Genomic DNA, 13027 nt, shown 5'->3' on the forward strand with positions numbered 1-13027 from the left:
TCTTACATTGAAGGTATTGATAGTGTGATTCAGAAAAACCTAAGACACACGCTAGCGTGCTGATAGAAGTGTCATTCTGTGATTAAACCTATAACTGTCACACAGCGCAAAAAAAAACCAGGTCTCACATCTCTATTCAACCAAATCTGCACAGTTTTAGCTGGTCAAGTTATTTGTAGTGACCGTAAAAGCAGACTTTTTGTTCTGGGTTGAAAAAGCATTCCCGAATTTGCCATTCTCAAAATTGTTGTGAACGGGAACAATGAGGAAAACATCTAATAAGGGACGCGGACGTGGACATGGTCGTGGTGGTGTTAGTGTACCCTCTGGTGCTGGGAGAGGACGTGGCCGTTCTGCCACAGCCACACGTCCTAGTGAACCAACTACCTCAGGTCCCAGTAGCCAGCAGAATTTACAGCGATATTTGGTGGGGCCCAATGCCGTTCTAAGGATGGTAAGGCCTGAGCAGGTGCAGGCATTAGTCAATTGGGTGGCCGACAGTGGATCCAGCACGTTCACATTATCTCCCACCCAGTCTTCTGCAGAAAGCGCACAGATGGCGCATGAAAACCAAGCCCATCGGTCTGTCACATCACCCCCATGCATATCAGGGAAACTGTCTGAGCCTCAAGTTATGCAGCAGTCTCTTATGCTGTTTGAAGACTCTGCTGCCAGGGTTTCCCAAGGGCATCCACCTAGCCCTTCCCCAGGGGTGGAAGAGATAGAATGCACTAACGCACAACCACTTATTTTTCGTGATGATGAGGACATGGGAATACCACCTCAGCACGTCTCTGATGATGATGAAACACAGGTGCCAACTGCTGCGTCTTTCTGCAGTGTGCAGACTGAACAGGAGGTCAGGGGTCAAGACTGGGTGGAAGACGATGCAGGGGACGATGAGGTCCTAGACCCCACATGGAATGAAGGTCGTGCAACTGACTTTCACAGTTCGGAGGAAGAGGCAGTGGTGAGACCGAGCCAACAGCGTAGCAAAAGAGGGAGCAGTGGGCAAAATCAGAACACCCGCCGCCAAGAGACTTCGCCTGCTACTGACCGCCGCCATCTGGGACCGAGCACCCCAAAGGCAGCTTCAAGGAGTTCTCTGGCATGGCACTTCTTCAAACAATGTGCTGACGACAAGACCCGAGTGGTTTGCACGCTGTGCCATCAGAGCCTGAATCGAGGCATTAACGTTCTGAACCTTAGCACAACCTGCATGACCAGGCACCTGCATGCAAAGCATGAACTGCAGTGTAGTAAACACCTTAAAAACAAGGAAGTCACTCAGGCTCCCCCTGCTGCCCCTTCTTCTGCTGCTGCCTCGGCCTCTTCTGCTGCTGCCGCCGCCTCGGCCTCTTCCTCTGCCTCTGGAGGAATGTTGGCACCTGCCGCCCAGCAAACATGGGATGTACCACCAACAGCACCACCTGCGTCACCAAGCATCTCAACCATGTCACACGGCAGCGTTCAGCTCTCCATCTCACAAACATTTGAGAGAAAGCGTAAATTCCCACCTAGCCACCCTCGATCCCTGGCCCTGAATGCCAGCATTTCTAAACTACTGGCCTATGAAATGCTGTCATTTAGGCTGGTGGACACACACAGCTTCAAACAGCTCATGTCACTTGCTGTCCCACAGTATGTTGTTCTCAGCCGCCACTACTTCTCCAAGAGAGCCGTGCCTTCCCTGCACAACCAAGTGTCCGATAAAATCAAGTGTGCACTGCGCAACGCCATCTGTGGCAAGGTCCACCTAACCACAGATACGTGGACCAGTAAGCACGGCCAGGGACGCTATATCTCCCTAACTGCACACTGGGTAAATGTAGTGGCGGCTGGGCCCCAGGCGGAGAGCTGTTTGGCGCACGTCCTTCCGCCGCCAAGGATCTCAGGGCAACATTCTTTGCCTCCTGTCTCCTCCTCCTCCTACTCAGCTTCCTCCTCCTCTTCTTCCACCTGCTCATCCAGTCAGCCACACACCTTCACCACCAACTTCAGCACAGCCCGGGGTAAACGTCAGCAGGCCATTCTGAAACTCATATGTTTGGGGGACAGGCCCCACACTGCACAGGAGTTGTGGCGGGGTATAGAACAACAGACCGATGAGTGGTTGCTGCCGGTGAGCCTCAAGCCCGGCCTGGTGGTGTGCGATAATGGGCGAAATCTCGTTGCAGCTCTGGGACTAGCCCTTGCCTGGCGCATGTGCTGAATTTGGTGGTGCAGAAGTTCATTCGCAACTACCCCGACATGTCAGAGCTGCTGCATAAAGTGCGGGCCGTCTGTTCGCGCTTCCGGCGTTCACACCCTGCCGCTGCTCGCCTGTCTGCGCTACAGCGTAACTTCGGCCTTCCCGCTCACCGCCTCATATGCGACGTACCCACCAGGTGGAACTCCACCTTGCATATGCTGGACAGACTGTGCGAGCAGCAGCAGGCCATAGTGGAGTTTCAGCTGCAGCATGCACGGGTCAGTCGCACTGCGGATCAGACACACTTCACCACCAATGACTGGGCCTCCATGCGAGACCTGTGTGCCCTGTTGCGCTGTTTCGAGTACTCCACCAACATGGACAGTGGCGATGACGCCGTTATCAGCGTTACAATACCACTTCTATGTCTCCTTGAGAAAACACTTAGGGCGATGATGGAAGAGGAGGTGGCCCAGGAGGAAGAGGAGGAAGAGGGGTCATTTTTAGCACTTTCAGGCCAGTCTCTTCAAAGTGACTCAGAGGGAGGTTTTTTGCAACACCAGAGGCCAGGTACAAATGTGGCCAGACAGGGCCCACTACTGGAGGACGAGGAGGACGAGGATGAGGAGGAGGTGGAGGAGGATGAGGATGAAGCATGTTCACAGCGGGGTGGCACCCAAAGCAGCTCGGGCCCATCACTGGTGCGTGGCTGGGGGGAAACACAGGACGATGACGATACGCCTCCCACAGAGGACAGCTTGTCCTTACCTCTGGGCAGCCTGGCACACATGAGCGACTACATGCTGCAGTGCCTGCGCAATGACAGCAGAGTTGCCCACATTTTAACGTGTGCGGACTACTGGGTTGCCACCTTACTTGTGCCCACCTTACTTCCTACACTGGAGCGTGATAGGAAGATGCGCGAGTACAAGCGCACGTTGGTAGACGCGCTACTGAGAGCATTCCCAAATGTCACAGGGGAACCAGTGGAAGCCCAAGGCGAAGGCAGAGGAGGAGCAAGAGGTCGCCAACGCAGCTGTGTCACGGCCAGCTCCTCTGAGGGCAGGGTTAGCATGGCAGAGATGTGGAAAAGTTTTGTCACCACGCCACAGCTAACTGCACCACCACCTGATACGGAACGTGTTAGCAGGAGGCAACATTTCACTAACATGGTGGAACAGTACCTGTGCACACCCCTCCACGTACTGACTGATGGTTCGGCCCCATTCAACTTCTGGGTCTCCAAATTGTCCACCTGGCCAGAGCTAGCCTTTTATGCCTTGGAGGTGCTGGCCTGCCCGGCGGCCAGCGTTTTGTCTGAACGTGTATTCAGCACGGCAGGGGGCGTCATTACAGACAAACGCAGCCGCCTTTCTACAGCCAATGTGGACAAGCTGACGTTCATAAAAATGAACCAGGCATGGATCCCACAGGATCTGTCCATCCCTTGTGCAGATTAGATATTAACTACCTCCCCTTAACAATATATTATTCTACTCCAGGGCACTTCCTCATTCAATACTATTTTTAATTTCATTTTACCATTATATTGCGGGGCAACCCAAAGTTGAATGAACCTCTCCTCTGTCTGGGTGCCGGGGCCTAAATGTGTGACAGTGGCCTGTTCCAGTGGTGGGTGACGTGAAGCCTGATTCTCTGCTATGACATGAAGACAGATTCTGTGCTGACATGAAGCCAGATTCTCTGTTACGCGACCTCTCTCCTCTGCCTGGGTGCCTGGGCCTAAATATGTGACAGTGGCCTGTTCCAGTGGTGGGTGACGTGAAGCCTGATTCTCTGCTATGACATGAAGACAGATTCTGTGCTGACATCAGGCCAGATTCTCTGTTACGGGACCTCTCTCCTCTGCCTGGGTGCCTGGGCCTAAATGTGTGACAGTGGCCTGTTCCAGTGGTGGGTGACGTGAAGCCTGATTCTCTGCTATGACATGAATACAGATTCTGCGCTGACATAAGGCCAGATTCTCTGTTACGGGACCGCTCTCCTCTGTCTGGGTGCCGGGGCCTAAATGTGTGACAGTGGCCTGTTCCAGTGGTGGGTGACGTGAAGCCTGATTCTCTGCTATGACATGAAGACAGATTCTGCGCTGACATAAGGCCAGATTCTCTGTTACGGGACCTCTCTCCTCTGCCTGGGTACCTGGGCCTAAATGTGTGACAGTGGCCTGTTCCAGTGGTGGGTGACGTGAAGCCTGATTCTCTGCTATGACATGAATACAGATTCTGCGCTGACATAAGGCCAGATTCTCTGTTACGGGACCTCTCTCCTCTGACTGGGTGCCGGGGCCTAAATATGTGACAGTGGCTTGTTCCAGTGGTGGGTGACGTGAAGCCTGATTCTCTGCTATGACATGAAGACAGATTCTGTGCTGACATCAGGCCAGATTCTCTGTTACGGGACCTCTCTCCTCTGACTGGGTGCCTGGGCCTAAATGTGTGACAGTGGCCTGTTCCAGTGGTGGGTGACGTGAAGCTTGATTCTTTGCTATGACATGAAGACAGATTCTGCGCTGACATAAGGCCAGATTCTCTGTTACGGGACCGCTCTCCTCTGTCTGGGTGCCGGGGCCTAAATGTGTGACAGTGGCCTGTTCCAGTGGTGGGTGACGTGAAGCCTGATTCTCTGCTATGGCATGAAGAGACTGATTCTGTGCTGACATGAAGCCAGATTCTTTGCTATGGCATGAAGAGACTGATTCTCTGCTGACGTGAAACCAGATTCTCTGCTATGGGACCTCTGTCCAATTTATATTGTGTCTTTTTTTTTTTTTTTTTTTTTTTAATTCATTTCCCTATCCACATTTGTTTGCAGGGGATTTACCTACATGTTGCTGCCTTTTGCAGCCCTCTAGCTCTTTCCTGGGCAGTTTTACAGCCTTTTTAGTGCCGAAAAGTTCGGGTCCTTATTGACTTCAATGGGGTTCGGGTTCGGGACGAAGTTCGGATCGTGTTCGGATCCCGAACCCGAACATTTCCGGGAAGTTCGGCCGAACTTCTCGAACCCGAACATCCAGGTGTTCGCTCAACTCTACTTGTGACGCATCGGGTCCCCGCCACAGCAGCGATCACTCACCCGACACAAACCCCTTCTATGTCGCGGTCAGCACGGACCGTGGCATAGAAGGGGTTAATCTGCCGGCATCGGCTTTTACAGCGATGCCAGTGGATACAGCAGGGGCCTGGCTACCTTGGACTGCTGGGCCCCTGCAGTGATCGCGCGCTCACCGTTCCATTGCCCGTGCAATCACTATGACGTACTATTACGTCAAATTGCGGGAAGGCAGTGGTTCCCATTACGTAGTAGTACGTCATAGGTCAGGAAGGGGTTAAAGGGGTTGTTGCAGTTCGGCAAATAGCATTTATTATGTAGAGAAACTTAATACAAGGCGCTTACTAATGTATTGCGATTGTGTATATTGCTTCCTTTGCTTGCTGGATTTATTTTTCCATCAAATTATACACTGCTCGTTTCCATGGTTACGGACCATCCTGCAATCCAGCAGCAGTGGTCGTGCTTGCACACTGTAGGAAAAAGCACTAGCCTATGCTCGACCCCACTGTCCCGGCCACGAGAGAGGCCGGTGCTTTTTCCTATGGTAAGCAAGCACGGCCACCGCTGATGGCTTGTAGGGTGGTCATAACCATGGAAAGCAGCAGTGTATAATGTAATGGAGAAATGAACGAAGCCAGCAAAGGAATCAATATGGACAGTAACAATACATTAGTAAATGCCTTGTATTAACTTTCTCTACATGGTATATCCCATTTGCTCAAGTGAGACAACCCCAACTTTAATGCAAAAACTTACCTAGGCATTTTTATTCTACATGTTCCTAATCTTTTATGAAACAAGTGACATTTTCAAGTCCTAACCAAAAATATTTTTTTAAGAGGGGAAGTTGCCTAAGAATTGTTAGCGGGGGTGAGATCAGCCTGGTAGTTGGTGTTAGAATAGCCTTTCAGTAGAACAAATTGACCACAATGAAGAATCAGAATCATTTGGAGCATGTTTGTGATGGTTGACATCTCATGGAGCCTTCCTGCACCAAATTTGACTGAGTAGTCTAGAATGCTACTTACAGACAGGCTGTCATAGACTCCTATGGAAAGTGTGTGTCTTGGTTACCAGACTGACTATATCTGAGGAGGTACACGGTGTGACAGTATGAATGCCATGTAACATCTGAGCCAAGCCTCCTATCACTTTACATCTTCTCCTTTTCACAAAATAAACTTTTCTCCAGAGACTGGGCTCAGCTTTTCCTCAGTCAGAGCATAGAGGGAGTTAGGAGAAAGTCACCTGTCTCCGTCTGGCAGACCTTCTGCAAGCTCCTCAGATTAGGCCAATTTATAGAAATCTTGGGGTCCATGTACATCTCCCCACTGCTGTCCTGCATGTTCACCAACAAACTGTGCTGCAGTGCGAAATGTCATATTTTTTGCATGGCGACCATGTACAATAATTATTTTATATGGCTGCTTCCTCTAAGGCAGTGTTCCCCAACACCAGTCCTCAGGACCCACCTACCGGTCATGATTTGAGAATATCCCCCAGAATGTACACCTGAGGTAAGTCCCGAGGCATTGACACTAATTATATCGCCTGCTCAATACTAAGGAAATCCTGAAAACACGACCACCAGGTGAGCCCTGTGGACTGGAGTTGAGGAACACTGCTCTAAGGCAATGTTCACATCTGTGTTGTATGCTTCATTGGGGGTCTCCATCACAGAATCTGTCACAAAGAGTGGACAGAAGTCCTGCATGTACAAATAAGCAGACGCCTGAATGAGAACCGAGGAGACCCTATTATAGTCAATAGGGTATGTTCCGCTCCCTTGATTTCAGTTGTGGTGCTGAATCGAGCACGCATGTGACTTTGGTTTTGCTGAGGGAGCAGAATAATGAAAATGACTAGCCGTGATGAGAACGTGGTCTAAGCTGTGTGCTCTCGGAATGATGGTTAAGAATATCACATCCTACGGACAGTATTGCTTTAAAGCAGGGATGCCCAACCTGCGGCCCTCCAGCTGTTGCAAAACTACAACTCCCAGCATTCCCTGATAACTGAAGGCTGTCCAGACATGATGGAAGTTGTAGTTTTGCAACAGCTGGAGGGCCACAGGTTGGGCATCCCTGCTTTAAAAGGGAAATTCCAGTATTATAAAGTGATGTCATCCAACCTCTGGGACTCCACCAATCCGAAGAACAGAAGGGCTGCAATTCTGGTTTAGTTCTGCATGCCAGTTTTCCTTCCGGCACTGTGCTGCACGGTAGGGGTCCAGGGTACCGCTATGCAGGGTAAACAGTGCACGGCAGGCATGGGAGCTTAAAGGGAACATGGATGGCCAGAGCGTGTGCCACTCTTTCTTAGTGGTTCCTTTCAGTGCCTAATGGATTGGAGACCCATCTATAACCTCCATATATCCTTATAGGGCATATCCTCAGAGGGTACAATATTAATAGTGTTGTTCAGGCACACATTAATATCACACAGCAAAAACCTATTTTACGTTGAGCGTATATTTCTAATGTTCTATGTCTTTAATGAAATGCCTACAGAGTGGAAACGTAAATGGAAAACATTAATAAATGGTAATTTTGCGGTTGTCTTGATATTTAGCATGTTTTTATTATTAATACAGGCCTCATTGACGTTTTTTCCATTCAGAGTAAATTTGTCCCATGTGTTTTACTGAATAGTTGTAAGCCAGTCAACTAATGGTCGTCTTGTGTAAATCCGAGTTGTCAGTGTCTCTACATACATGAAATAATGGGTCCAGGAGGGGCCACGGCCCATTTGGTGAACTGAGATATAGTCTTTGATCCTGTTTTTGTTGTGTTTTAGAACTTGAATCCTACAGTGGCCCAGGACTGGTCTTCAGGCTTACAAAGACTGATCTTGAGGAAAGAGAATGAAATTCGAGCCGCAGACCGCTGCAGAATTCAGCTCCAGCTTCCTGGCAAGCACGACAAGTCAGTGGCATTTGTTTTTGATGATTTTTCGGCCATGGTGTTCATACACAGCATAAATTTCGAGGCACTGTAACTATTTCAGTCATGCGTATTCCTTTTATCCTCCATTTGAAATGTGTTTCAGATCAGGACGACCCACTTTCTTTACCGCGGTCTTTAATACTTTTACTCCTGCTGCAAAGCAGTCTTGGATCAATAATTTACAGATGGCGAAACTAGCTCTTGGTAAGTCATACAGTAATGGTGGAAGAAGCCTTTCATGTTCCTGAAAGTAATTCAGCGTTACTCCACGGGCACTTAAGCAGCGGGCAATTTCCCACATGAAAAGTTAGGAAGTATGGATTGTGTTGGTCGCACCTGTCAGTTTATTCTTAAAGGGGTTTTCCGAGACTTCAATACTAATGACCCATCCTCAGCATAGGTCATCCGTATCTGAACAGTGGGACCCCTGCAGAACAGCTGTTTGAGAAGACAGCAGCGCTTGTAATACCGCCGTGACCTACTCGTAAACTTTTCCTAGGCCAGTGACCACACGTTCTTCAGTCACATGGTCTAGTAGCAGCTCAGCCCCATAGAAGTGAATAGGGTTGTGCGTGATACCAAGTACAGCCGCTATACATTGTGCGACACTGTGCTTGGTGAGCAGAGAGAAGGCTGTGGCGCTCACAGGAGTGCCGCTACCTTTTCAAACAGCTGATCGGGGGGGGGGGGTCCTGGGTGTCGGACTCCCACCGATCAGATACTGATTACCTAAGGATAGGTTATCAGTATTAAAGTCTTGGAAAACCCTTTTAACATTTATTTGTTCTATAGATAGATTTAATAGAGCTGTATATATAATGCCTCAATTTATACTATTTGCGCTGTAGGATGTGCCAGATGATAAGAAATTCCTAAGATTAAAAAAAGAGCAGTTTACTGTTCGTGTCTTTGGTGCAATATTGTCTCAGGTAGAATGTAAAATGAGGCAGAAGCCTATGTCACATCTGATGTTACTACATTTTGTTGCCCAGCTACTATGCCGTTATAACTTTGCCAGCCACAGTGCCCATTAAAGGGCATCTGTCAGCAGATTTGTACCTATGAAACTGGCTGACCTGTTACATGTGCACTTGGCAGCTGAAGACATCTGTGTTGGTCCCATGTTCATATGTGTCCACATTGAAGAGAAAAATTGTAATATATGCAGAGGGCACAGCAGTTGCAGAGAGAGCAGAGTCTCTCGGTGTAAAGGCATCTCCCCCGTTGCTCCTAGAGGCTCATTTGCATATATTAAAGCATCATGTTTTTTAGCAATGCGGGCACATATGACCATGGGACCAACACAGATGCCTCCAGCTGCCGAGCGCACATGTAACAGCTCAGCCAGTTCATAGATACAAATCTGCTGACAGATGCCCATTGACCTTGCCAGTCATTACCTCCAGATGTGCAGTAAGCACCCCCTGTCCTCTAACAGCTAACTAGGTAGTAGATTTGTGCACAGGCAGGAATTAATGGTGGTATAGTATCTAAGAGGGGGAGAGAAGGAGATGCAAATGTTAGCAAGCCTGCAATGTTGGCAGGAGTGGCTGACCGACGAATGTGTGTGGGGGAGTCCTAGCTGTCACCAACAGGAGAGTGCATGTGGGAGAAGGATCAGTAATATTGGATTTCAAGGTACTGTAGCTGATCCTCATTCTCAAGGAGGTTCTCTGCAGAGTCTGCCTGTGGCTTAAAGAGCTATTCTGGTTATGAGAAGTTATCGCCTATCATGTCATTGAATAGGGGATATCTATTACATTGGTGGGGTCTGTCCGCTAGGACCCTCACCTATCATGAGAATGTGGGTCACATACACTGAAGTGAATAACACAGGTGGTCAAGCATGCAATGTGCCCCTCCATTAATTTTCTTGGAGATAGCAGGGTGCAGTGAACGGTAAATACTACATTCTACATTCATTTTCTATGGGAATGCCTGAGGTAGCAAAGTACAGTGCTTGGCTATTTCCAGCAGTCCCATAGAGTGTGGGGTAGATCTTGTGATCGCTGGAGGCCCAGGAGTTTGACCACCACCAATCTAATTCCCTAAAGTCCATTAGTGTACAATGCGCTGCCAGAAATTTGGTGCATAGTCTGGCAGTCGTGCGCCAGAATTTGAAACGTACACCAGCTATGAGCTGGTCTAGAATTCAACTATACTTTACACCAGTGGTGCCCAACCATTTTTCGTCTGAGGGCCGCACTAGACTTGGTATAAATTTCGCGGGCCGGAACCAGGTAGCTTTGCCAGAAAGGAATGCAAACGCTATGAGGGGGCACGTGTGAGCATTACTACTGTGAGGAGGGCACATATCTGGGCATAACTACTGTGAGGGGGCACATCAGGGTATAACTACTGTGAGGAGGGCACATATCAGGGTATAACTACTGTGAGGAGGGTACATATCAGGGTATAACTACTGTGAGGAGGGCACATATCAGGGTATAACTACTGTGAGGAGGGCACATATCAGGGCATAACTACTGTGAGGAGGGCACATATCAGGGCATAACTACTGTGAGGAGGGCACATATCAGGGCATAACTACTGTGAGGAGGGCACAGATCAGGGTATAACTACTGTGAGGAGGGCACATATCAGGGCATAACTACTGTGAGGAGGGCACATATCAGGGCATAACTACTGTGAGGAGGGCACATATCAGGGCATAACTACTGTAAGGAGGGCACATATCAGGGTATAACTACTGTGAGGAGGGCACATATCAGGGCATAACTACTGTGAGGAGGGCACATATCAGGGCATAACTACTGTGAGAGGGCACATATCTGGGCATAACTACTGTGAGGGGGCACATATCTGGGCATAACTACTGTGAGGGGGCACATATCTGGGCATTAAGTCTGTGAAGAGGGCACATATCTTAGCATTATTACTGTAAGGGGGCATGAGATGTATACATGTGTGTAATGTATGTAGTGCAGTATGTGATGACTTCAGTGTCGTCCACAGATCCCCCCCCCCTTCAGTGTCGTCCACAGATCCCGCCCCCCTTCAGTGTCGTCCACAGACCCCCCCCCCTTTCAGTGTCGTCCACAGACCCCCCCCCCTTTCAGTGTCGTCCACAGACCCCCCCCCCTTTCAGTATCGTCCACAGACCCCCCCCCCCCTTTCAGTGTCGTCCACAGATCCCCCCCTTCAGTGTCGTCCACAGATCCCCCCTTCAGTGTCGTCCACAGATCCCCCCCCCCTTCAGTGTCGTCCACAGATCCCCCCCCCTTCAGTGTCGTCCACAGATCCCCCCCCCTTCAGTGTCGTCCACAGATCCCCCCCCCTTCAGTGTCGTCCACAGATCCCCCCCCTTCAGTGTCGTCCACAGATCCCCCCCCCTTTCAGTGTCGTCCACAGATCCCCCCCCCCCTTTCAGTGTCGTCCACAGATCCCCCCCTTCAGTGTCGTCCACAGATCCCCCCCCTTCAGTGTCGTCCACAGATCCCCCCCCCTTCAGTGTCGTCCACAGATCCCCCCCTTCAGTGTCGTCCACAGATCCCCCCTTCAGTGTCGTCCACAGATCCCCCCCCCCCTTCAGTGTCGTCCACAGATCCCCCCCTTCAGTGTCGTCCACAGATCCCCCCCTTCAGTGTCGTCCACAGATCCCCCCCTTCAGTGTCGTCCACAGATCCCCCCCTTCAGTGTCGTCCACAGATCCCCCCCTTCAGTGTCGTCCACAGATCCCCCCCTTCAGTGTCGTCCACAGATCCCCCCCTTCAGTGTCGTCCACAGATCCCCCCCTTCAGTGTCGTCCACAGATCCCCCCCTTCAGTGTCGTCCACAGATCCCCCCTTCAGTGTCGTCCACAGATCCCCCCTTCAGTGTCGTCCACAGATCCCCCCCCTTCAGTGTCGTCCACAGATCCCCCCCTTCAGTGTCGTCCACAGATCCCCCCCCTTCAGTGTCGTCCACAGATCCCCCCCCTTCAGTGTCGTCCACAGATCCCGCCCTTCAGTGTCGTCCACAGATCCCCCCCCTTCAGTGTCGTCCACAGATCCCCCCCCCTTCAGTGTCGTCCACAGATCCCCCCCTTCAGTGTCGTCCACAGATCCCCCCTTCAGTGTCGTCCACAGATCCCCCCCCTTCAGTGTCGTCCACAGATCCCCCCCCTTCAGTGTCGTCCACAGATCCCCCCCCTTCAGTGTCGTCCACAGATCCCCCCCCTTCAGTGTCGTCCACAGATCCCCCCCCTTCTGTGTCGTCCACAGATCCCCCCCCTTCAGTGTCGTCCACAGATCCCCCCCCTTCAGTGTCGTCCACAGATCCCCCCCCTTCAGTGTCGTCCACAGATCCCCCCCCCCTTCAGTGTCGTCCACAGATTCCCCCCCCTTCAGTGTCGTCCACAGATCCCCCCCCCTTCAGTGTCGTCCACAGATCCCCCCCCCCTTCAGTGTCGTCCACAGATCCCCCCCCCTTCAGTGTCGTCCACAGATCCCCCCCCCCCTTCAGTGTCGTCCACAGATCCCCCCCCCTTCAGTGTCGTCCACAGATCCCCCCCCCCCTTCAGTGTCGTCCACAGATCCCCCCCCCCCTTCAGTGTCGTCCACAGATCCCCCCCCCCTTCAGTGTCGTCCACAAATCCCCCCCCCCCTTCAGTGTCGTTCACAGATCCCCCCCCCCTTCAGTGTCGTTCACAGACCCCCCCCCCCTTCAGTGTCGTTCACAGATCCCCCCCCCCTTCAGTGTCGTTCACAGATCCCCCCCCCCCCCCCCTTCAGTGTCGTTCACAGATTCCCCACCCCCTTCAGTGTCGTCCACAGATCACCCCCCCCCTTCAGTGTCGTCCACAGACCCCCCCCTTCAG

At 51.1% G+C, this 13027-nt stretch overlaps 1 protein-coding gene across 4 annotated transcripts in view; it reads left to right on the forward strand.

Moving 5' to 3' along the window:
• Positions 1–13027, forward strand: part of ARHGEF10 (Rho guanine nucleotide exchange factor 10) — a 197701-nt gene that overhangs the window by 128245 nt on the left and 56429 nt on the right. For all 4 annotated transcript variants that reach the window (XM_040428536.1, XM_040428538.1, XM_040428539.1 and 1 more), the window contains 2 exons: positions 8060–8187; positions 8312–8412. In XM_040428536.1, the coding sequence (XP_040284470.1) occupies positions 8060–8187; positions 8312–8412 (229 nt within the window). The remainder of the gene's footprint in view (positions 1–8059; positions 8188–8311; positions 8413–13027) is intronic.

Source organism: Bufo bufo, chromosome 4, assembly GCF_905171765.1.
Source record: "Bufo bufo chromosome 4, aBufBuf1.1, whole genome shotgun sequence".
Classification (NCBI taxonomy): domain Eukaryota; kingdom Metazoa; phylum Chordata; class Amphibia; order Anura; family Bufonidae; genus Bufo; species Bufo bufo.